The following is a 24,227-nucleotide window of genomic DNA, read 5'->3' as shown; positions in this document are numbered from 1 at the left end:
TTGATCAGAGTGTTTTAAAAGTAACAATTTTCCTTCGCTCTTGGATCTTCTTCTATTCGGATAAAAAACCGATTACAGTATTTTTTTCTTTTAAATTATTGAAGAGCTCTTTGAAATAACCGAAACAATGAAACGATTACGAAAAACACCGTCGCAGCTGGGAGACGATTGGAATCGAAGCTTATTATGCAATAGAGTACGGTAAAAACCTGCGTGGAAGAACCTACATTTTTTGAAGTCTGGCAAAACAGGTTCTGGTATTATAGAATAGTTATTGGCTATTTAGGCTAAGTGGGTTCTTAATTAGGTTCTTAATTTCTAAGAAGGAGATATGGTTGTTGATTACCAAAAAAAATTAAATAATTTTGGGTTTGGTACTTTAATATATAGTATTTATTCAAAACTGAATTATGATAAGCCTAACACAACTCGTTACGGAATGCATATCTAGTATTGTGTCTATAACAAGAGTTTATAATTCAACTGTAATCCATATATAAGAACCTTCTTGATCTTAAGCTTGCTTAGTTAAACATGTTCTTACTTTTTTTTGGTATTAGAATGGCAAATTTCTACCAGCAGGGTCTTAAAACACTAGGTTCTTACACACAGATTGCTACCGCGTAACACACGCAGAAGATGATTTTAATTAAAAACTAAGTTGTTTACCCACTTTTACTTTCAGGCAAAAATACGTTCAACTCTCAAAGCCCTAATAGTTAAACATTGTGTTGTTTAGGGTTATTCTGGCCACTATAAGGTTTATCACCAAAAATCTAAAGAAACAACTGAAGAGTATGAGAAAATGAATGAACATATTTTCATGTACTCGGACAATCAGTCACCATGAGACATTCTGGCAGTTTTTCCCGTATTAAAGTATGGTGAAATATATTTTTTTGTTCTGAAGGAGAAACTTCAGGACTGCACCAACAGGACAGAAAATCTGATGCGTTTCCTGTCTCATTGTATGAGATTATTTTGAACAATTTTAATTAACCATTTAGTACTGATGGGACCTTTTCCTCCTGTGGACAGTTTTGCAAACGCTTCGCGAATTCAGCTGAAATGGCAGTGAAGTCTGGTGTCGTAGTTCTATTATATTTGCTGTTCTTGATATCAGGTAACTTATTTAGTGATATTACATTTTTAATGATGTCTGCTTAAGATTAAATTCGTCTTGTCGTTCAACTCAGTAACATAGTACTTCTCTCACAAAGTACAAACAAATGGGAAAGTTGAAATGCTTCTGCGAACCCGATACATCGATTCATGTGTCCTGTATAAATTGACAAACTATATACTAGAAAAGACCTGATGATCTCTTGATATACATATCAAACGAACGATTGAATCACAACTTCTCAAGTAAAATGTATAACAAAATTCATACAAAGTTAAGAGGTGGAAGTTTACGTGATCGTGTTCGTTAGCAGGTATAAAAGAGACAAAGATGATTTCGAATTCTCACAAGCAAAAATCAGTCTCAACAACTCCAAGCGTTCTCCACTAATTAGAAATTTGGCGTTGCACTTGTCTAAGATAACGCTACAGTTTTACAATTGTTACGCTGTTTTTGCCTCTCTAAAATTACTGAAATAGATCCAAGCCTTGAACATCTTTCAAAAACAACTGTAAAACCAGTGCTTGTTATAACTGAGCTTTTTCATGATTGTTATTAGTCGTGACTGTCTTTTATGGTTGGCGAAATGGTGCAAAATTCACAAAGTTTATATTCATTCACATTTAATGTTGTTATTATTATTCACGAATATATTTATTCACATTCAACAACTAAATTTATATTCAAGAAATATACTAATTCACATTTAACGACGTATTTCGTATTCACGAATATATTTACTCACATTTACGGGATGTATTCATTCACATTCAACGGTTTATATTCATTCACATTCACGGTCGAAATATTGGTTCAACATGGTGCAATATTCATTCAACATTTTCTGCGCACCGTCTTTGCGCATCATTAGGTCCCAGCTCACGCTCTACAATTTCTGAACGCAATATGGCGGACGAAGGAAGCCTTATTATATGAAGGGGTAGAACAAAGACCAAAAACCCCAAACACAAATGTTACATTGGCAGGAACTTTCGATCTCCTACAAGAGTGCGAAGGGGAATGGAACACCGCGGAAGTAGGATTGAGAGAGAACATCCAAATAAGGCTCGAGTGTAACTCTCCAGCAATTACTACCTTTCGTCAGTATCATAGGGCAGCACTGAATGAAATACTGGGAAATATATGTCTTTTGCATGGAGAATGGATACGACACGACTCATCAAACTGCACAAACCTTGCAGTGTATTCTGTGACCAGCCCTGAGGTCTTACGAACTCGATATTCAATATCGGAGGTAGTTCTTGGGGAGCAGAGATGGCGCAGTGGTGACCCTCGCCTCCCACCAGTTTGACCCGGCGATGAGTTTGTGGTTGGTTCTCGCCTTGCTCGAGGGTTTTATCCGGGTGCTCCGGTTTTCCTCCCCCCACAAAAAAATAGCATCTCCAAATCCCAATTCGACCAGGATAGAGGGTCTGAATAAACGCCCGCTCTTCCTCTCTAAATATTTTAATTCTAATTTTTATTTTCCTTCTGCAACAAAGATCGTCGGGTTTCACGTGGACAAAGCTCAAATGCTTCTTGTTTCAAGGTGGACATTGAAACGTCGTATTGTGGAGTACGGGCTTCTCGATGATTTCGCATGAGCAACTAGACAATCTCGTAGAACGTTTCATGATGAGTGATCAGTCAACGGGATGGAAGAGGGAGAGTATTGGCCATGTTGACCCTGGAGACTCTAGAATCAGCTGGGCTGTCGTAAGACACCCTCACATTTTTCACCCCTATGACCACTTCGCACCCTTGATGGCCACTCAAACCTTTGCGTCGCTGAGGGAAACAAATCTAGGACAATGCTACAGTTCTGTTATTAGTAGAACATTTAAACAAAAAAACCACAACAACAACGCTAGTATAGTTTTTTTTTTACATTGTTTTAGGAGTACCTTGTTAAAGATTAAAGGTTAATTAAAGGAAAATCATCAATACCCCCATGCATGACAGTAACCAGGCTATGGTGTCCGTCAATATGCCACAAGCTATTTGGAGCAGCCACAGAACACGCTCTCCTAGAAATTACGACAGCCCAACGGATTCTAGAGTTTCCAGGGTCAACGCGGTCAATACTCTCCCTGATTCCATCCCGTTGAACTCTGAGACCTATAATGATCGAAGATGTCCGGTCACCAAGGAATACCCGAGTCCCATAATCACTCATAAAACGTTGTACGAGATTATCTACTTGCTCATCCGAAATCATCGAGCAGTCTGTTATCTCCTCTAGCCCATGTAATGTTTATGTTCAGTTGTGTATGTTTGGGGTCGTTTGTCTTTGTTCTACCCCTTCATATAATAACGCTTCCTTCGTCCGCCATATTGTGTTCAGAAATTGTAGAGCGTGAGCTGGGACCTAATGATGCGCGAAGGCGGTGCGCAGAAAATGTTGAATGAATATTGCACCGTGTTAAACCAATATTTCGATCGTGAATGTGAATGAATATAAACCGTTGAATGTGAATGAATACATCCCGTAAATGTGAGTAAATATATTCGTGAATACGAAATACGTCGTTAAATGTGAATTAGTATATCTCTTGAATATAAATTTAGTTGCTGAATGTGAATAAATATATTCGTGAATAATAATAACAACATTAAATGTGAATGAATATAAACCTTGTGACTTTTGCACCATTTCGCCAACCATAGTCTTTTCCTTTCACTGTGGTTGTAAACTCACTTTATTTAAGATATGCAAAATTTAAATTAATGATTGGTTTGCTGGTTAGTTATCTGATAAATTTTGTATATATATTTATTAACTAAGGCAGCGTCCATACTACGCCGGAGGAATTTGAAAAAGGAGCTTTATTACTACGGTTAGATCTACCGTCCACACTTATCCGTCACCAAAACGGAGCTTTTCGAAAACGCTCTTCAAACCGGGGGAGTTTGAAAACGCTGGCTTTTCGTTTTTGTGTAGACGGGAAACTTGTGATTTCCCTGACCGACTTTTCCTCAAACACAAATCAAAATGACCGATGCTTGTTGCATTTTTAAATTTGACCGGCGTAGTGTGGACGGAAAACATTTGATGCATTTCCATAGTGAAATTAGTCTCCGTTTTCAAATTGCTCCGGCGTATTGTGGAGTTTCTCTTTTTCCTGTTTTACCCAATACAGGTAATGTATTAATTAATACGAATTTCTCTAACGTCTTTAATTTCAGATGCAGAGTCTTGCCCTAACCAAAATTTAACAGACTGGGCCGGTTCATTTCAGCCTTCAAGCTACCCATCGAAGTACGCACCAAATTTGGACTGCTATTGGCTGATTCAAGTGTCAGATGGAAATCTTATTGAAATCAACTTTCAAGATTTTGCGGTAACTGACAATGCAATTTATGTTTCTTGGTTTCTAAACCGCTTTCTTGATGATTTCTTCTATCGTTCCAATTTGTAACTCTTTTCTTTTATCTTCCAGATGGACGGTGATACGGTATGTATCCATTTTCTGTAGTTCCTCCTATTTTCGTTTAGTTGTTTTTTCATAACCTCCACACAAAGACAAGAAAACTCTGTCAAGGAGCAATGCGGCCATGTATTTCAAGTAGTGTCACACTTTTTGCTCACTTTTTCTCTTAGTTTCGAAATTACACTATCGTGAGCAGGGAAAGTATTTTTCTTCTTCTGCTTCATTAACAGGTGGATAATTGCCCTAATGACTATGTGGAGGTTCTGGAAGGTTCTTATGGAAGCACCGATTCTATAAAGCGTGTTTGTGGCGCGAATCTACCATTTGAAGATGAGTATCGCATGGTTCGTTCAAAAGGTAGCTCGCTTCTCGTGCACATGTACACAGACGATGCCAACCAAAACCGAGGATTTGCAGCAAACCATCAAGGTGTGTAAAACTTGATCTTCAACATTTTTTTATTTGTTTCCCTGGGTACTTGGTATTACGATACATTGACTAAATGAAATATTTGCCATTTTTGAACTCGTGAATTGTGGTAGCAGTGGGATTATGCAACTGAGGGTTTGGTCAATGATCTGTTAACTTTTCGCAATTCCGCTGTTTTGCGGGCGCATATATCGTTTGACATCTGTAGGACAACGTGTCACGTACATGCAACTGCCAGGGTTGTAGTAAAATGGAACTGTTAGTTTAAATAACTCAAGTTAAATGGTTAAACCTTCTGGTTGATTTGTCGATAAGGGGAAGTGTTAATGGTAGCTTGCAACTGTTAGTTCAAATAACTCAGATTACTTGTGTGTTAAAGTTTTCGGTTCATTTGTGGGTCGAGGAAAGTGTTACTCAAGTGATTGAGGCGCACGTCATACAACGCTGACGTAGATGCTACAAAAGGCTTAATTTAAGTCACGAAAAGGTCTTCTATATATCTGTCACTTAAATTACTGCGACGGTAAAACTTTTTTAACTAACCCTATGAAGTCCGAATAAAAGAACTTTGTCGGAATCTATCAGAATCATTATTTTCATTATTTTCTTAAAACATGAGTGTTGTTTTATGAAAAGGGTAATCCTATATTGCTCAAAGATTAACTCATATCAATCATCATTCACTGCAAATTCACGAGTTTGCTTATGGAACACTTTGATATTATACTCGTAGTTTTTGTGACCGACACAACTCGCGCTCTGTTAGCTATTTTTAAGGCGCGATTCTACCGTAATACTCGAGTTATTGTTTGTCTTTCCTAAAAAAGCTAGAGGGAATTCGAAACCATTGCGTTTTTTTTTATCAAACCTGTAACAGCATAAGTAGGTGACAATGAACGCACTGGGAGTGGGGCTGGGAAGTAGATTGAACAGATATCCATTGATGCGAGACGAATTTTTAACGTTAGTTCATTGGCCAATCAATTGCCACACAAATTGCTACTTATCAACCTCGAACGTTCGGTCTTTAAGAGAAGATCTCAGACTTCGGTCTTGATGATTTTGTTTTCTCTAGCCTGTCATATATACTGTCAAATTCGGAGAAAACTCAAAGTTTGCAATCGAACAGCATCATTCTCAGCGGAAGGCTAAAAACAGTTTTCATCGCCGCCGATACGTAATAGTTAAGGACAAATTTAGGAATCAAGAAAAAAGGCCATTTTTTCTGCAAAAATAACTGGATATGTATTTGTTTATCCAGGTATTTGTAAAGTGACATTTTCGACAGTGTCAGGAACCATCATGTCTCCAAATCATCCTGACAAATATCCAAACAGTGTGATGTGTGAGTGGATCATTGATCTGGGTCCAGGATATGATATTACTCTGACTTTCCATAAGTTTAATTTGGAAAAGAAAGATGACTGTTCATGGGATTGGCTGACGGTACAGGCCGGAAACACTCCAGATTCCCCGGTAGTAATTAAAGTGTGTGGTGATGTACTTCCTCCTGATATAAAAACTAGTGGACCAATGAGGATCTACTTCCAGACAGACAATGACAACGAGTTTGAAGGGTTCCACATGACCTGGGTAGCCGAGGGTGAGACAAAATGAGTAGACTTATCACTAAATGAACGCGTAAAGTATGAAATTTGTGATATGTTTGTGATGCGATCTTAGCATCAAAGACCACAACGGAGAAAAATACGAGTTTCAAAGCATATCACATGCATTATCACCCGTGTAGTATTCACAAATCAGTTCCAAACTTTATTATACTAGAAAACTGTAATTATTATGTTTGTTCATTTCAATCTTTTAAGAGATATTTTAACTTTTTTACTATTATTATTTTAAGAAATATATCAAACACGAATTCTGTGTTTGACGACATTTCCAAACACCGAAAAGTGAGGATGCGACGCGTAGCAGAGAATTTTTGACGATCTTCGAGGTGTTAGGAAATGTGCTTAACTGTCTTGAGCGTTTGATATTTCTTCTCAGTCGACACTAAAATTAAGGAGAAAACGAAGAAATAAAGTCTTAAAAATCTACGTTGATTCTGCCGTAATGCTCGAGCACGATCAGATATATATCTAAACACCGTTATGTTCATGATTGCCGTTGTTTAAATTTGATGAATTATTGATGAGTTTGAGAATTGACTGTCCACATCATTTTTTAAGATCAAAACGAGTGCAATAAACCTGAAACCTGCCATTCAAATGCCACGTGTGCCAACACAGATGGTTCATATCAGTGCACGTGTATGCTGAGTTACACTGGAGACGGCAAAACCTGTCAGTATTATAAAGGCAAGTATTACACAAAACCTGTCGAAACATCGGGAGAATATAAATAAATAAATTCGGATACACATATTAAATATCATTTCGGCTAGCCTCTGAACAGGCTCCCAACTTGGAGGATGAGAAGGAACCTATCCTAGGATCCGAGCTTACCAGAGTTCTGCAGCAATACGTAGAGGGAAGGGCACTACACGCACATGGCTTTCTTGGCTTAAACAAGAAAGACGTAAAAGGAGTTGGCGATAGAGCAATAGTCAACGATTTATTGGGAAGTACTGACTTAACTTTATTTTTTTGTTATTTTCAAAGAAGAACGAAGTGCTAAACTGAACGTGTCCGGAATTAGGCCCGCACAGAATTAGGGCGGCACAGAATTGGGGTATTCTTGGGTTTCACGTGACGTCACAAGCTTTGATCAAACAAGCTTTGATCCAAGTTGGTGTCCCTCGGGTGTCAAATTTATGCTAATAATAGTCCATTTCTACAGTGAAGCTTCTCTATTATCGCTCTATTATTTCGACAACTACATGAATTTCCAGAAAGAAAAAAACGATAAAAGTACCGGGCATTCATCTAAAGGTATCCCAGTGCTCTCTGAGTATGCCAAAAGCTTAGAGAGTCGAGTAAAGGAACGATATTCGCAAAAGATCTCGGTCATCGGGGTTGACTACGCAAGCATACCAGCCGAGCAGTTCAGTCCAGAATGCTTGCCTCCTGTGGAAGTCTGGTACTTGCTGAGTTACCTCGTTCTTGAGACCAGCTTCTACACCAACAAGCAGTTCAAGGCGTTCAAGAGTCTGAAAGGCGTTTAATCAAATGCTGTCGGGATTAGTAACCTCAGTTGTAGGCAAAGTAATCGCTGGCAAGTATGTCGTGAGAGCAAGTGTTCGGTATTCACAGCGTATGAATGATCCTTTAGTGAACATTTGGGTCATTTCCGAAAACGATGGGACTATTTTGTCAGCCCATTGCTTGGGATGCAAAGCTGGACTGGCTGAGTCATGCTCACATATCGCGAGTGTTTCATTTTATTTAGAGGCAACTACACGAATTCATGGCAAGCTCGCTTGCACACAGGTAAAATGCTCATGGATTTTCCCGACATATGTCAATGAAGTGCCGGATGCGAGGGCTAAGGACATCGATTTTTCATCGGCCAACAAGCTCAAAGAAAACTTCGACCAGCCGAGAAAATTGAGGATCTACAACAGCCGCAAGCCTCGAACCGTGTAGCAGCTTCTAGTTCTGGGACTGCATCAGCCAGCGCCTCAGCGCATGCAGCGCGCATCGGCGCCTTCGAAAGAGGAAATGGATTAGCTTTATGCCAAACTCAACCACTGCAAAGTTAAAGCAGTAGCTTTAAGTTTAATTGATCCTTTTGCTGGCCAATTTAACGACCAAAGCCGCTCTGTTCCGGTAGTTTCAGAACGAAGAGTTTGCTACAAACTCGTTCACTCTCTAGCACTCTCTTGTTTGTAGCGTCGCCGCGACCCACCGAAGAAATCCACTCGTTTCTCCTCCTAATAGTGAGTTTCTCCTGTTCTTCCCCTTGATTTGTAATAATCTTAGGTGTACGAAAAAACCCTAAGCCTTTACGATTTCCACTTTTGCTCGAACAGCCAACAACAACGCATAAAACCATCCCTTTTTTCTCACATGAACTCTTCTTTGGATACGCTTTGTTTACGCTTGAGGGACACCAAGATGGGGGATAGTAACCGTTGCTACGCTATTGGTCACGTGCGTGAAACCCAAGAATACTGTAGATCTGACTATTTTTACAAATATGCTTGCTTGTGTCTTACAGATTTTGACGAGTGTGACCTGGAATATGACAACTGTCATGAAGATGCTTTGTGTGTAAATACACCGACTCACTTTGAGTGCCATTGCAAGAATGGCTTTTTGGGGGATGGGATTAACTGTACAGGTCAGGAAAATTTCTTTCGTGTAAATGATAGTTTAACAGTTAATAATATTAATACAATGTAAACTCACTAATGTAAAACATCTTTTGAGCGAAATCATTAAATAGCAAACTGGTCCAAATTAGAATTTTGATTGGTTCCCTCAGCGTACCGAATTTTCTAATTCGGACCGCCAAAGTGGACTGCTCATGAATTAGTTTCGGTGATTTCCTCTTTCAAAACACTGTACAAAAGAAAACAGTTTGTTATTTAAGTACAAATATTTTCCTTCATACTTACCGAAAAATTAGAAGTCAAACTGACATTTAAGAAAGCGACCTGAAAGGTGCAAATAAGTCAAATAAGTTCTAAACGTTTGTACGCGCGTCCACTGAGAATAGATCGAGGGACGCATTAAAACTTTCCCCAATTTGCATTAAGTATTTCCTCAATATGGAGCCTCAAGAGAGTTCCATTACCTGTCGGCGTAATCTATTAACAATCACAGTTTGCGTTGCATTTGCCTTCATTTTCCGCTCTTTATGAAACCATCTAATCGAGTCTGTTGACACTGCAGCATTCAACAGACCAGACTGACAGACACTTTTTACTCTGAAGATGATTACCTCTCAGGTTGTTTAGAATTTACTAGGGTATGGTCTTAAAAAACTTTCTGTTTCCGTAATCGGCGAGTTTTTTTAGACACCTTACCTGGAGGGCCAGGGTCTGTCCTGTCTTACGAGTGTCAGCCCTAAACCTCTATCACCTCGCCATGGGTGAACCACATAGCTCTTTTATAGATCGATAAGACACAAGACTCTACATCGACGCATGCAAAGTGACGGCGATGCTCGTTCCGCTTAAATAACTCCGAAATGAAATAGAATAAAGTGATATTTTGTATTTTTCAGATATCGACGAGTGTGAAACTAGTGAATTGGCTCACAAGCACAACTGTCATGTCAATGCTAGCTGTGCAAATACTCACGGATCGTTCAACTGCACATGTGTCTCGGTTTACACAGGAGATGGAGTGTCCTGTATAGGTATTATACTTCTCTTCAATGCCTTTCTCTTTTTCCCGTAGATCCTGCGGGCAGTGGAATTATAATCCGCTTATTTTTCACGTTTTGTTTCATTCAAGATATCGATGAATGTCAAGTAAACACTCATAACTGCCATGAGGATGGTGTATGCATTAACACTGACGGCTCTTTCAGATGCGAATGTAAAGTAGGCTTTATCGGAAGTGGAGAGATCTGTTCAGGTATTGAATTGTGCCAATTATAAAAGTCGTGCAGAATTATAAGTGTCGTGCAGACTCGACCTGACCATTCAATGGATATGTACCGTCTTGTTGAGTTTGAAAGGAGCAGTGACTTATTGGCTTAACGTAGTTTTAACGTATACAGTGGAAGTACTTTTAGCAGTAGTGGTGGTGGTGGTAGTAGTAATGGCGGTAGTGGCTGTAGCGGTAGTGGTGGGAATAGTGGTTGTTGTGGTAGTGGTGCCGGATAGTGGTAGCAGTGGAGCTCCGGCACGCTGGGGTCGCACGAGCGGGGCCCCCATACCTTAGAAAATTCTGTAATCCATCAATCTAAAAAGATTTCGTCGTCAGGTGACTGTCAGTACGTTCGTATGTCTGTGTGCCACTTGCACTGCGCGTGCGCGTGCAAAGCCCCATACCATAAAAATAAGAAAGTAGCATCATTACCTTAGGTGCATCTTTGATATTGGACATGCATTTTATGGCTAATTGACAGCTACCAAAACAAGGTATCCGCTGACCAGTATCACATGACCATATTGCGAGCTCAGGTTTAGAAGTTATGGAGGTTGTGTATTTTTTACGTTGACTGGTGCCTAAATAATGGATTTTCGATTAGATCGCAGGCTCAAGCTAGGTTATTACTCTAGGGGAGAAGGAAGGGGTACGCGCAAAGGCAAACGTCTGGGGCGAATTAACCCCTGGCGTGTTGTTCACTTTTTTCCCGAGATATTCTTTGCACAAGGCCCTGATATAATGTGTACGTAGTTTCTACAATCTTGGAAAAATTGGCTACACCAAGTTTTAACCAGAAAAATAGGGGAGGCACACGCTGAACAATTACATGCTCACAGTTGATCATTTTTTTGAGTTTACTAATCCAAGAAAAACATTTTCTTTTTTCTTTTATGGTAAACTTAGTGCAATTAGGAGGCCCGCTTTTATTCCCGGCTAAATTCATATATTAGTAGTAAATCGAAGGTAAAGTCTGAGTTCGTGCCTAGCGGCTCGACAAGCCGGTGCTTATCTCCAAGTTTCGTAGCATTGGGTGAATACTCTTCCCCTGGATGGGATGCTAGTCTCAGGCAGGGTTACCTCCCAGCATTAAATTCGCTAGCACCCATTTATACACCTGGGTTCGGAGAGAGACACTGTGAGAGTAAAGTGTGTTGCCCAAGAACACAACACAATGAAACCGGCCAGGATTCAAAACCACTGAGACCGCTTGATCCTGTGTCCAGTGCTCTAATACAAACTCTACGGAAGATAGTAGCAGAATAAGTTCTAATAATAGATTTCTTAGAAGTCAGCCATCAGAAATAGCTATAAATAGCACTCATTTGTATTGTTGTTGTTATTGTTGTTGTTACAATCATCATCGGAGTGAGCACTGTAAATGATAAAAGTATTCAAATCATATTACTTTGCCTCTATTGCATTTAATAAAAGTTTTCAACACTACTTGCAGATATAAATGAATGCACTGAAGAAACAGATAACTGTGACGATGATGCCACGTGTACAAATACCAACGGATCATTTGTCTGCACGTGTGATCAAGGATATAGTGGAAATGGAGTCAATTGCTCAGGTATAGTGTATCGAAATGTAACTCTATACAAGGTTAACGTTTACCAAAAAAACTTTGTTTGGGTGTCTCCAAAAACGTCTCTTGTGTGTCACATTCCATTAGTAATTTGAATGAAGTTTTACTTACAGAAAAGAATAGGGTGAGTAGTGTAGAACTGGTAAATAGTTTATGTTCTTGGTTGTAGTAAGCGTGATTTTGGCTTTTGAATTACTCATTTTGATAAGGGCTGAGAGATCAATGTTTTAAGGCTGATATTATAATTATTTTGCCATCCCAAAATACCATGCCATTAATTCTTAATTTGGATCATGGCGGACTTAAGGCAAGTAACAGTACGTCAGTTTCGAGCGCAGTATTGGCAGGTATTACGACTACAGCCTTGAAATATTTGAAATCATCAAATTTACATTTTGTTTCGCCCACAATGGCCAGTTCCCTTCTATAAGACGCACCCGCAGGGAATCATGGTAGTTGTATTCATCAAAACAAATACCCAGTTGAAGATTATGAATACAAGTACACGTACCATGATTCCCTGCAGGCGTGTGTTATAAAAGGACCTGGGAGATGTTTCCAGATTTGACAGCATGTAGCAGTCGTTCATGGGAGAGGAAGATTACATGACTAGCCCACAGAGTATCTGCGTAGGAGGCTAGACGGCACGTAGTCCTATTGCTATACTGATTAGGAAAATAAAATTGATCCAAGTTTATTCATTCATTCATTTCTCAACTTAATTCTTTCAACACTTTAATGAGAGTTAAAAACTATGTTCTATCAATTCTTCTAGCTCCTTCCTTTAGTAATCCGTCCTTCTACTCCCGTGTTTTTCTATGTTCACTCAAACGAGATGGAAGCTAACTCAATAACCTCGCGGTTCAATTAGTCTCCATGCACAAACTGTATACCATTGTCACCTTTAATTGTTATATATGTATCTTTTTTTCTTTTTTCTTCTTCTTGTAATTTCAAAACGTAAGTGCAAAATAAAGTGAAGTTGAAGTTGAATTTAAAACAAACTGAGAAGTAATAATGACGATGTATACCGCCATGCTTTTTAGATGTGGACGAATGCACTCTAAATCTTCATGACTGTCACGAAGATGGATATTGCACCAACACCAAGGGTTCTTATCACTGTACTTGTAACACTGGATACACAGGCAATGGAGTAACATGCACTGGTAAGAGATGTTTGTATTCCACAAGAGTTATCACTGCATGGTTGTAAACATGTTTGTTGCAATATGGCATTGTTTAACGCAAATCAAGCTTTATAAAGCAAAAGCGGGCTTTGTAAAGCGCTGATTTGATCGAAAAAGTAAACAATGTCCTATTCAGCAAACATAATATGGATCAGGAGTTACTCGCACACCCCATGCCACCGAAATCATTTTACAATTCATTCATCCCTCGCTATCTAACACCATCTCAGTTTGAACAGGATTTAGCATCAAGCTCCAATTAAAGGTAAGCGAGTTTATTTGCTTCAATTTTACGTGTTTACTTTCGGTATATTCCTGCGCTAATCGGTAAAAAACATATTCCTTGTGCAAGTTTTGCAGCGTAGTTTTGCACTTTTGAGAGGTTCCTGTGTCTGTATCACGGCGGTGGGGAAGATCAAGCGAATGACGTGAAGGAACGAACAAGGAAGCCACTTACAGGGTTAGCAGGATGTTATGAAAGTACTGACGAGTAACGATGTTTACTGACTTAGTCCTCTTCGTTCCTAGTGGAACATAGGTCTTCGACCAGCTCTCGCCACCTGACCCTGTTTTGTGCAGTATCTTTCGCCTCATGCCTAGGAAGCCGTATCTCCTCCAACTCTGACATTCTCGTGCGCCTGGAGGTGGGGTCCTGCTCTCTGTCGCTTCCCCGTTGGGTTCCAATGTAATGCATTCTTGGCTACATGTACGTGTCTGTTTGCCTTCTCTGCCTGTAGCCAATCCAACGCCAAGCTGAGCAGTAATGATAGTCAGCGTTAAATATTATCCTGTAGAAGCAAATCCAGAGCTGCTCAAAAAGAGGTGGAGGCGAAGTAAAATTCTTAGGCGTTAAAAGAAGGCCTTGCCTTGCAAACTCACACAGTGGGAAAGATGATTTTCAACCCATCCAGGCACACAGGTTCCCGGTTCCCACCCCCCTTCCCTAGTCAGAGCATTCAAATTCAACCATGCACAAATCACATTTCTTTTTCGTTCAAGTGGTCCTGAAATGAGTTTAAATGAAAAACTGCCAACATTGTTTTGTACAACTTAAAACAGCCAAATGGTATTTCGTCTGAAAAGGGATAAATAGCTCTAACTTTTTACACGTTAGTTAAATAAAGCTTAATGTATTTCTTTCTATTCCTCTTTAGGTCATTGACTGAGAAAATATCAGACAAAAGTAAAAGTGGCATAAACGGTTAATCGTTCGTTTTGCCACCATGCATACCGAGTGTGTCGATAAAGTAGGTATTAACTTTGGTTGCAAGAAACGAGTCTTAGAGAACTTACAATATATTCATATATCTTCTACACAGTCATATCCAAGCAAACCTATTTAGACAACTGAAATAGTGCTCTAAGACGAGTTCCGTTTCTTGTTTACTGGAGGAGGGGATATAATGTATAGTTTAACATCTGAAGCATCCCGATTTAGCAAATTAACGTGGTTCATTGGCTGGAAATGTAAAAAAGTTTAATTTGCAAGGAATGTTCCCTGCATGAGTCATATTATTCTTTATGTAAGGTAATTGTTAAAGACAATTGTTCTCTTACCTGCTTGCAGGGTGAACACTACACTGTAGTTAAATACGCTTCGTTAAGATTTCTAAACAGAGTCCAAGAAGCAACTTACGTCATGATGGCTGTCGAAATTCTTTTGATCCATCAAGAGTTCATTAACTGTCTCAAAGTCTTACAACTTAGATAAATCCATAGCGTAAAGGCTTTAGATACTTCCTGACTTGTTCATCTGCATTCATAAGGCTCTCTTGTATGCATGTGCCTGAGTTGTCTCCTGTCAGACTTTTGAAGCTAGATGGTGATATTAAAAATACCTGGAATATAAGCAAAGGCTTGAAGATTCAAACTAGTCTTTTTCAGAACCATCCGAGGGTAAATATACTCCCGGTAAATATTTTCTCATTTCAGCCCTTGGTTAAGAGGAGAGTATAGAGAAGTAGCAAAACCGACTTAGAGGTACTAAAACCCCATACTTTTTTTGAAAGCTGTTTACGATTATCACTGTTTTTCTTTTTTATATATCGCTTTTTCTTAAGTATTCAAGAGTATGGCACAAATCATTTTTTTATAGATGTCGGCTAACACATGCTGCTACAACAGAGGAAGTTCTCCTACCCAAGACGCAACGTCATCAATTACTCCCACTGTGCAGTTATTTGTGTAGGTATTGATAATCTATGTTATGGGCTTCAGTCAACATGAGTAGATTAAAAATTAAAATTAGAAATTTACCTACCAAATTTCTAACTGTCATTAACCATGAAGAACGAAAGTTACCTGACTATCATTGTTCGTGTATCTTAAAAAAAGATTAAAATTCCGGAACCTTTGGCCTAATGGAAAGCGCCTGATGTGTTAAATCTGTACTAGGTGTAAAAAAAATGTGATTCGCGTATTACCTGTAATTCTTTAGTTCTTTTTTGCGTCTCTGCAGATATCAAAAATATCAAACTGGTGAAGAGAGCTTCTATGAGGAGGTCGTCACGGGTAGCAAAACCAAGGTTCATATAACTGCATGTGTACTGAGCATGTAACACTGGTTTCTAAGAAAATAGAGCATGGGTATGTAATCATTCTTAAATTTCGAAATACAAAACATTTTTCTTGTTTCGATCGAGTTACAGAAACACGAGTGCAAGTTTTAGAGAACGAGAAATGCTGTGGGAGCACGAGCCAATTGGCGAGTGTCTCCCAAACTTCTATGACTGTTCCTATATCTTTATGGAAATTCAGAGGAAATGCTTTCTATCTCTTTTACAAAACACTAAGAGAAATGTAAAAGAAATCACACGTTTATTTCATCATCAAAACTTATTTTGATTCTATTTCGATCATTAAAGCGTCAATTTTCTTTGCCAGTGTCATCATTACGTTAACAGCCCTTGCTAGTGTTGTGCTTCTATCAAGTTATAGACTGGGTACAGTTTTTATTTCATGCTTCCTTATAGGCAATTTTGTTTGATCAATTTGGAAGCATTTTGAATTTTTGATTCATTATTTGAGACGGCTTTCTTGTAACTCCTGATTCATCGTTTATTGTTGCATTGTTTACAATTAACGCAGCCTTGAATAGAAACCTGTCTCTGTCCTTGGGTGAAATATGTATGCACAAGTATACGTATACTTCTCTAAGGGTCTGATATTGTTTTATGTACGAATTTTCACTCCCTAATCGTACCTTTTTAGACGCCTCAGTGCTATATCAAGCGAGATTGGTTCGAGCTATGGCTATAATTTTGGCTCGTGAATTCTCGTGGATTAAAACCGTCAGGCTCTTGACATGTAATGATCTATTGACATGTATTACGTATTAAAAAAGTTAATTGAAAACAATTCTAAAATCAGCTACCTCCAAAAGAGCTAAATTGAATGCATCTCAATATTAACGAGAGTAAACAAGGAGAGTAAAATTACTAGCGAATATTGTCTGCTGGACTGAATAATTTGTATCCGCAGTTTCTCTTCTTCAAAGCTGTCGAAACTTGAGACAAGGAAACAGAGAGGTGATGGTTCATAACAAATCCCCGGTCTTGTTTTTTTTACAAATAAAATAAAGTTAATTCTGTTAAAGGGAGACCTTATTCTCGTGACGCTCTTTTGCCTTAGGGAAACATTGATTTCTTTTTTTCGCAAAGTAATGTCGTTTTTTTTTCTTCAATAAAACGGGCATGGAACAAAACTCCCAGGAACCACCATTTTATTCAGAGAACTGGAAAGCGAGTTATAGTGCCAAATTTACCGTCAGTTGAACTGAAACATGCAAACTGATTGGTCTAAGCAGTTTAAAACTGAAGGGATATCTGAGTGGACAATACAGGAGACAGACTGAACAACCGTAAATCTGTAAAGTATATCCTTGATATCCGTTTTATGTATTTTTAGATATAGAGGAATGTTCAACGAACAAGGACAACTGCCATGTTGATGCAAACTGCACCAATACCAAGGGATCATTCTTCTGTACTTGTCATACGGGCTACACCGGTGATGGAGTCACTTGTGCTGGTAGATAAACCCTTCTTGCCCTGTTTTAAGCTTGTGTCAAGCTCAGCAGTTCGATTTATAGGTGTCATGAAAATAATTTGAAATTCTCGGTATTTGTTCTAAACTGACAGATATCGAGGAATGTACAACAGATACCCATAACTGCCACGCTGACGCTAACTGCACCAATTCCAAAGGATCTTTCTACTGCACATGTCGCACGGGATATTCTGGAGATGGCGTCACTTGTGTTGGTAAAACAACTGTTTCTTAAATTGAAATACTACAAGGCATTAGTGACGCATTTATTTCTGTAGTAATTGTGTTCATCGGTTCAAAATCATGAAGGATTGTTTTGGTACCGTGAACGTACTTCTGGATTTAATTTTTATTCATTTTTGGTTTTATACTTGGTACTTCAGAAATAAAGGAAATCCAGAATCTTCCTTAAATTTTTGAGACCAAAACTCAAAGTGGGAATACTACCAAATCAAATATCCACAAGTACGTGTACGTACAGCTTTAGTTATTTTATTATCACGAAAGTCGTATATCACTAGAAAATTTGGACCATTTACAGACTTTATGAAATGTCTGTAGCTTAAGAATTTACAGACCCTAATTGTCCTTCTTAGGAATAGAATGTGTGTAAATTTATGTTTGCATGGCTATCCTGGAATTTTCAATGCAAAAAGACTACACCATATTTACCATACTTGTTTCCTTTAGATGTGGACGAGTGTTTTCCTGATCAAATATTCCATGAATATCTTCATCTTGCTCATAACTGCCATGCTGATGCCAACTGTACCAACACTAAAGGATCATTTTACTGCACGTGTCTTAATGGCTATTCTGGTAATGGGGTTAACTGTGTTGGTAAGTAGGCAACAGAGGACAAAAAACGGACTTGTGTCAAACGGACATAAATTGCCTTCGTAGTTAAACGTTTACAAGAGTTAGAGGTCGATTAGAAAGCTTACATAGTTAGATTCATAGCTTAAATTATTTGTTTAATACACTGATATATTACACATTCACCACAGCTGTCCAAAATTATGTCTCAGTTCTCTTACGTTTGTCCCAGATGAACAACTTACCTGTAAAATACGCAATTAAATAGTGTTTTTCGCTTGTCTTTCAAAAGATATCAACGAATGTGACCCATCTGGATTATCGTCTGAGTATCAACACTTGGCTCACATTTGTCATGATGATGCTAACTGTACAAACACAAAAGGATCTTACTATTGCACATGCCTGAACGGATACTCTGGAAATGGATCACATTGCGACGGTAAATAAAGATGCTAAATTATGTTACTCTTCATCAAGCATTAATCGTTCGTGTTTTATATTTCGCCCATTGTTTTGAAATCCTACAGTGTAATGATGTCAGTCCAACGGAATGTTCATGCTTTCCATAGTTTGTGTTCTATTCGGACACTGAATACATCAGAGTTGCCTAAGAAAAAAAAAAACAAACGTTTTTTTAGCAATTCGATTATGATCTCTCTTTAGATGTCAATGAGTGTTTGTCTGGAATACACAACTGCCACTTGGATGCCACCTGCACCAACACCGAAGGATCGTTCTCCTGCACTTGTCATACGGGACATTCTGGAGACGGAGGCATTTGTACAGGTGATTATGGATGTTAACCCGCCATTGAGCCAAAATCCCAGAATGTTCGGATGAAAGTCTAATGGAAGAGTAATTTTCCGAAAACACTGTTCCAAATTGTAGACTACATTCAGAGTTCGTTCGGATTCGAGCGTTGGAAAGTCCCTTACCATTTGCTCAATTCTCCAGTTTCCAGTTTCCCATCTAGGAAAACAATAACGGATAATTGAATTATAAAATGGTGAGCGCCATCTCTTTTCGTTGAGTTGCTGATTTTGGGAAAGCCTTATTATTATTATTCAACAGTCATCCCAACCGGTTCCTTCCGACCAATGGTACGCACCTTGCATAGCAGCATTAAGAATGAACATATTTTGTAACATGTAGGTTTAAAGTAGTTCAGGAGACTGTTTTACAATTGAACACTAGAGTTTCCTCTGGTTTTGTGCCTACGTTAACGCTCCTAACTCCCTGGGTGAAATTGAGACCACGTTTAAAATGGAATCAGGCTTTTTTGTCGCATGACGTTCAAGTGGATTGTTTGGCCTTCCATCACGGAATCAATCAATCATTTATTTTAACACGTTTCGTCGAGGAGCTAAGGAGCTTCTTATTATCTCCACAGTTGTGATTTTGCAAACATTTCTTCTTTCATAGATATTGATGAGTGTACATCTGAAACACACAACTGCCATGTTGACGCCAACTGCACCAATACAAAGGGATCGTTTTATTGCACTTGTCATAATGGATATTCTGGTGGCGGTGTCTCGTGTATAGGTAGAAAATGTTATTGAATCATTATTACTAATCACTATTTGATGAAAAACAAGCGAAAACTAATCATAAAGTTTCTATCGATTTTGTAAATTCAAAAGTTTCTCCAAATATCTAGACCACTGTAAACTACATTCACGAAATAATTGTTTTCCGTTATTTTCTTCAACAGATGTGCAAGAGTGTGAAGCAGAAATAGACAACTGTCACATTGATGCAAACTGCACCAACACCAAAGGGTCATTTTTTTGCACGTGTATCAATGGTTATTCCGGGAATGGGGTCTCTTGCCATGGTACGTGTGCAAAATCTTTCCTTCCAACTATTCTCAAGTAAAAAAAAATCACTGCTAAACTAACTCCTGATCCATCTAATTGCTGATCGTTTTAAGACCAGGAAATATGTCCGTTTGAATCCGTCAAACGGAAGAAAGCGAGTACATTTTCTGTCAACTAATCAAGATGGATTTGAATATTAGTCCTGTATTATTTTATAGTGTTTTTCATGTAACAGTGACGCATAAAACAAAGTTCCGTTCAGGAAAATAGCGCTTCAATTTCAGACATTGAGGAATGTGCCACAAACGTAGATAACTGTCATGCTGATGCCAACTGCACCAACACCAACGGATCATTCGACTGCACGTGTCATACAGGATATTCTGGAGATGGAGTCATCTGCGATGGTACGTTGCGAACGTTTTAGTTTTACTATTAAACTTTAGACATAACGGACAAGATAAGCATCCAACTTTTGTTTACATCCCGCTTCTTCACTTTGACTAATACCCTGATCGTTATGCTAATCTTGAACTGCAGAAAAAACCTGATTAGGTTTGTGGTGAGAGCGAGGAGAATGCTAGATATTTAGTTTCCTTTTTTTTTTTTGCCCTGTATTAAAAAGAAGGTACTTTCTATACGTTTACGTCCAGGAATTGTAATTTAAATTCCAAACCTTATTGCTAAGTAAAGACCTGTACTTTCCTGTCGCTCACTCACACTCACTACCCGTCATGCTCACTGGCAAACAGAGCAGCAACAAAGGACCCCCATAGTTGTCTGTCCCCGACCAGCTTTTGAATGCACTCTAGTTCGCACTGTATAAGCAGATCCCTGTTGGAAATGGTCTGAGGCCAGAACATATGCAAGATTTTTACCAGACATTTGGTGTGGAATGTCGACAGCTTTCTCAGATCACTTTCTGTCATTTGCCAGCTTTATGACCCATACAAAAGGGTAGACAGAACACAGCTATGGTAGATCTTGCGCTTGGTGCGTGTTCCGTCCTGTGATGACCGCCACACATTATTGTTCATCATTTTGAAGGAGTTCCTGACTTTGTTTAGCCGGCTTTGGATATCTATGCCTGCTCCGCCATTATATCTGAGAATGCTACCTAGGTATGCCCCTGGCTTGGTGGTCTGTGGAACGACGCATCAACAAAGCAATGACCAAGTTGAATTGCAGTGAAAACTTCACGCAACCTTACCTAACGCCTGTTTGGACCTCGAAGCAGATTGTACTACCCTCGACACAACAAGTGAATAAGTTGGACAGTCTTCTGCTAGTCTAATGTACTGGAAATTCGCTGAATGATTATCTTTCCTGAAATTTTACTTGGGGTTGACAGGAGGGTTACGCCTCGCCAGTTATTGCAGTCGTTTAGTGCACCTTTCTTGGCGTTCTTAATAATAACGCCTTTGGTCAAGCTGTCAGGTACAACCTCCTCCTCCCCTACTGGTGTAAACAGGGGTTGTAGAATCCTTGCTTAAAGTTTAGGGTCAGCCTTGAATAGCTCCGCATTTAGATTGTCTTTGCCTGGCACTGTATCAATTTTTAAGGAATTGTCGCTGCAACAACTTCCTGCTTGCTAGAAGAGGTTGTGTTCACATCTAGGTCAGTCTCTGCTTCTTGAATGTCCGCTTCAACTGTGGGTGGGGGTGTGTTGAGGACATCTTTAAAGTGCCCAACGAGCTTCCTGTTCTTTTTCACTGATAAGCAGCCTACCCTGTGAGTCCTTAATGGGGACTTCACTCCTGCCACCATATTTATTTTCCAAACACCATCCTGGTGATTTTGTACACCTTGCCCTTCTCTACTCTGTTGGCTGCATTTTCTGCCTGGCTAGCAAGTTTATCCGTATATGCTCGTTTATCAGCTCTTGCCATTCTCTTTAAAACATCTCGGTCGGCCTCTTTGCACTAGAGCTTTTAACGCTCCAGTAGCCTGCCTTACTTGGTGTCTAGTAATTTCTTCTTCAGAGTACGTCTACTCTTGATGGCTCTCAACGTTGCTGGTATTATCCACTTCCACTTTCTTGTCACTGACATTCAATTTCCTAAACGTTGTGTATGTAAACAGGTGCCTCCCAATGACATCAAAATTGTGCAATGAAGACAACTTTGTCAAAGTGTGGAATAATACCTTTCAGATATCGACGAATGCGCCATCAATACAGACAACTGTCATACTGATGCGAACTGTACAAACACCAAAGGGTCATTCTACTGCACGTGTCGTACAGGATACTCTGGAGATGGAGTCACATGCGTTGGTGAGTTTCAGTTTGATAAACTTAGTTGGTTGGGTAAGTTGACCGGATAAAGTTCCTTTTTTGATAGGTGCTTCATGTCACTTTCAATTGAAACTGTGATTTTCCTTTACAAAAAAAAAGCATCGCAATGATTAGTAATGAAAGTCGAACTTTGATTAAGCAATTTCTACTACGAAAAGACAACCTGAGTGGTCATAAAATGTAATTCCAAGCCAAACAAAGAGTATTCAGTCATCACGGAATCAAATGCTTATTGTATCAACATTGAACAGAATTTTGGGAGGATATATTTTGTTTTGGGTGTAATATATCAAACACGAAAGACCGTGCTTGACCCCATTTCCAAGCACCGAGAAGAGAGTTAAAAATACGACGCGTAGCGGAGTGTTTTTGAAAAACTTCGAAGTGTTTGGAAATGATGTCAAACACTGTCGGAGCAACTTCAGAATACCCGGCCACTTCATTTACATGTGTCGGTGGGCTTTGAAGAACGAGGTATATAACAATAGTTGCTATTCTTATTCAATGAGATGCTAATAAGTGACCGGGTATTCTGAAGTTTAGCCACACTGTCTTTAGAGTTTGATGTATCTTCTCAATCAAAACTAAAATGAAGGAAAAAACAGAGAAATAAATCATAAAAAAAAATCTATGCAAATTAAGATTAAATATCCAAACAACGTCACGGCCATGATTTCCTGTGTTTACACTTGATGAATTATTAATGAGTTCGCGGAATATTTTTTTAGCATACTCTTATCATTGGATCGCTGTCAATAATGATGCTTTCCTTGATTTTAGATGTGGACGAGTGTTTCCCTGACCAGATATCTGATAAATATCTTCATCTTGCTCACAACTGCCATGCTGATGCTAACTGTTCCAACACTAAAGGATCATTCTACTGCACGTGTCATACGGGGTACTCTGGAGATGGTGTTTTGTGTTTAGGTAGGTCATTCAATAATATCGTGATCATCGTCACTTACCAATGCCACGCCACTCAAATTAATTCTGCTTAACTAACATTCCTCTTATCTTTTGTTAAAAGACATCAATGAATGTAACCCATCTGGATTGTCACCTGAGTATCAACATTTGGCTCACATTTGTCATGATGATGCTAACTGTACAAACACAAAAGGATCTTACTACTGCGCATGCCTGAACGGATACTCTGGCTTAGGAGAATATTGCACAGGTAGAGTTCTTAGAATGCTCGCTTTGAAGAGTGAGTGTGTCTTGGGAAGAGGATTAATAACACTTAAAGCTGACTACTAACGGACATTAATGGGATCACCAGTTTACCTCAGAAGAGAAAAGGGCAGCTGAAACTCAGTTTATATAGTAGTTCGAGGAATGTGACCTTTGAAGTATTCTTCTTTCACAGACATCGACGAGTGTACATCTGGCACACACAACTGTCATGCTGACGCCAACTGCACGAACACCAAAGGATCGTTTTACTGTACGTGTCATATGGGATACTCTGGAGACGGAGTCACATGTGAAGGTGACTTTTCTTTGAAAGTATTAAAATGCTCGCGTACGTAGAACACACTCAGAAAAGAATTATGTCCCAAGTGTACACATTAACAAAGAAGCAATGGAAGAAGGGTTCAGTAAATAGTTTGAAATGTGCGGCAATCCATGAACATAGCTGCAAGGCATGGATGTAACAGGCCTTTTCCTAGTTTATCGATTTTGTCTCGTGCTTCTAAAAATATAGTATAAAAATAAGTCCATGAGGAATTAGAAATATTTTCTTGGAGAAAATAAAAAAAATTAGAATATTGAGAGAGGAAGCCACATCAGCCTTGGATGGTTTTCATGCGGGTCCTCCATCCTGGTCGCCTGGTTGCACAAAACCTCGTTTAAAAACACACGTAAAAAGCTAACTTGAAACGGCCCAATTCTTTTTTAATTATTTTTGAATCTGGTAATAACCAATGTCTAATCGAGTTCTCTGAACCTTTCTTCACTATTTTACAATTTCGTGTT

The 24,227-nt window shown here is 39.0% G+C and overlaps 1 protein-coding gene and 1 pseudogene across 1 annotated transcript in view; both read left to right on the top strand.

Moving 5' to 3' along the window:
* Positions 1–24,227, top strand: part of LOC145498556 (uncharacterized) — a 94,310-nt gene that overhangs the window by 1,147 nt on the left and 68,936 nt on the right. The window contains 27 exon segments of the mRNA XM_081478464.1: positions 1,039–1,123; positions 4,310–4,464; positions 4,564–4,578; positions 4,785–4,983; positions 6,245–6,586; positions 7,173–7,301; positions 9,103–9,225; positions 10,114–10,248; positions 10,347–10,469; positions 11,938–12,060; positions 13,122–13,244; positions 13,794–13,909; positions 14,833–14,913; positions 15,361–15,449; positions 15,724–15,790; positions 17,165–17,294; positions 17,405–17,527; positions 18,003–18,152; positions 18,421–18,570; positions 18,795–18,917; positions 19,554–19,676; positions 19,846–19,968; positions 20,236–20,358; positions 22,104–22,226; positions 23,028–23,177; positions 23,278–23,427; positions 23,617–23,739. Of these exon segments, the coding sequence (XP_081334590.1) occupies positions 1,069–1,123; positions 4,310–4,464; positions 4,564–4,578; positions 4,785–4,983; positions 6,245–6,586; positions 7,173–7,301; positions 9,103–9,225; positions 10,114–10,248; positions 10,347–10,469; positions 11,938–12,060; positions 13,122–13,244; positions 13,794–13,909; positions 14,833–14,913; positions 15,361–15,449; positions 15,724–15,790; positions 17,165–17,294; positions 17,405–17,527; positions 18,003–18,152; positions 18,421–18,570; positions 18,795–18,917; positions 19,554–19,676; positions 19,846–19,968; positions 20,236–20,358; positions 22,104–22,226; positions 23,028–23,177; positions 23,278–23,427; positions 23,617–23,739 (3,466 nt within the window). The 5' untranslated portion in view covers positions 1,039–1,068.
* On the top strand, positions 7,332–9,086 carry LOC145497987 (uncharacterized; annotated as a pseudogene).

Source organism: Orbicella franksi, chromosome 9 (assembly GCF_964199315.1).
Source record: "Orbicella franksi chromosome 9, jaOrbFran1.1, whole genome shotgun sequence".
Lineage (NCBI taxonomy): Eukaryota > Metazoa > Cnidaria > Anthozoa > Scleractinia > Merulinidae > Orbicella > Orbicella franksi.
Note: the sequence above shows the minus strand (reverse complement) of the source record. Positions and strands in the feature narration are given on the sequence as shown.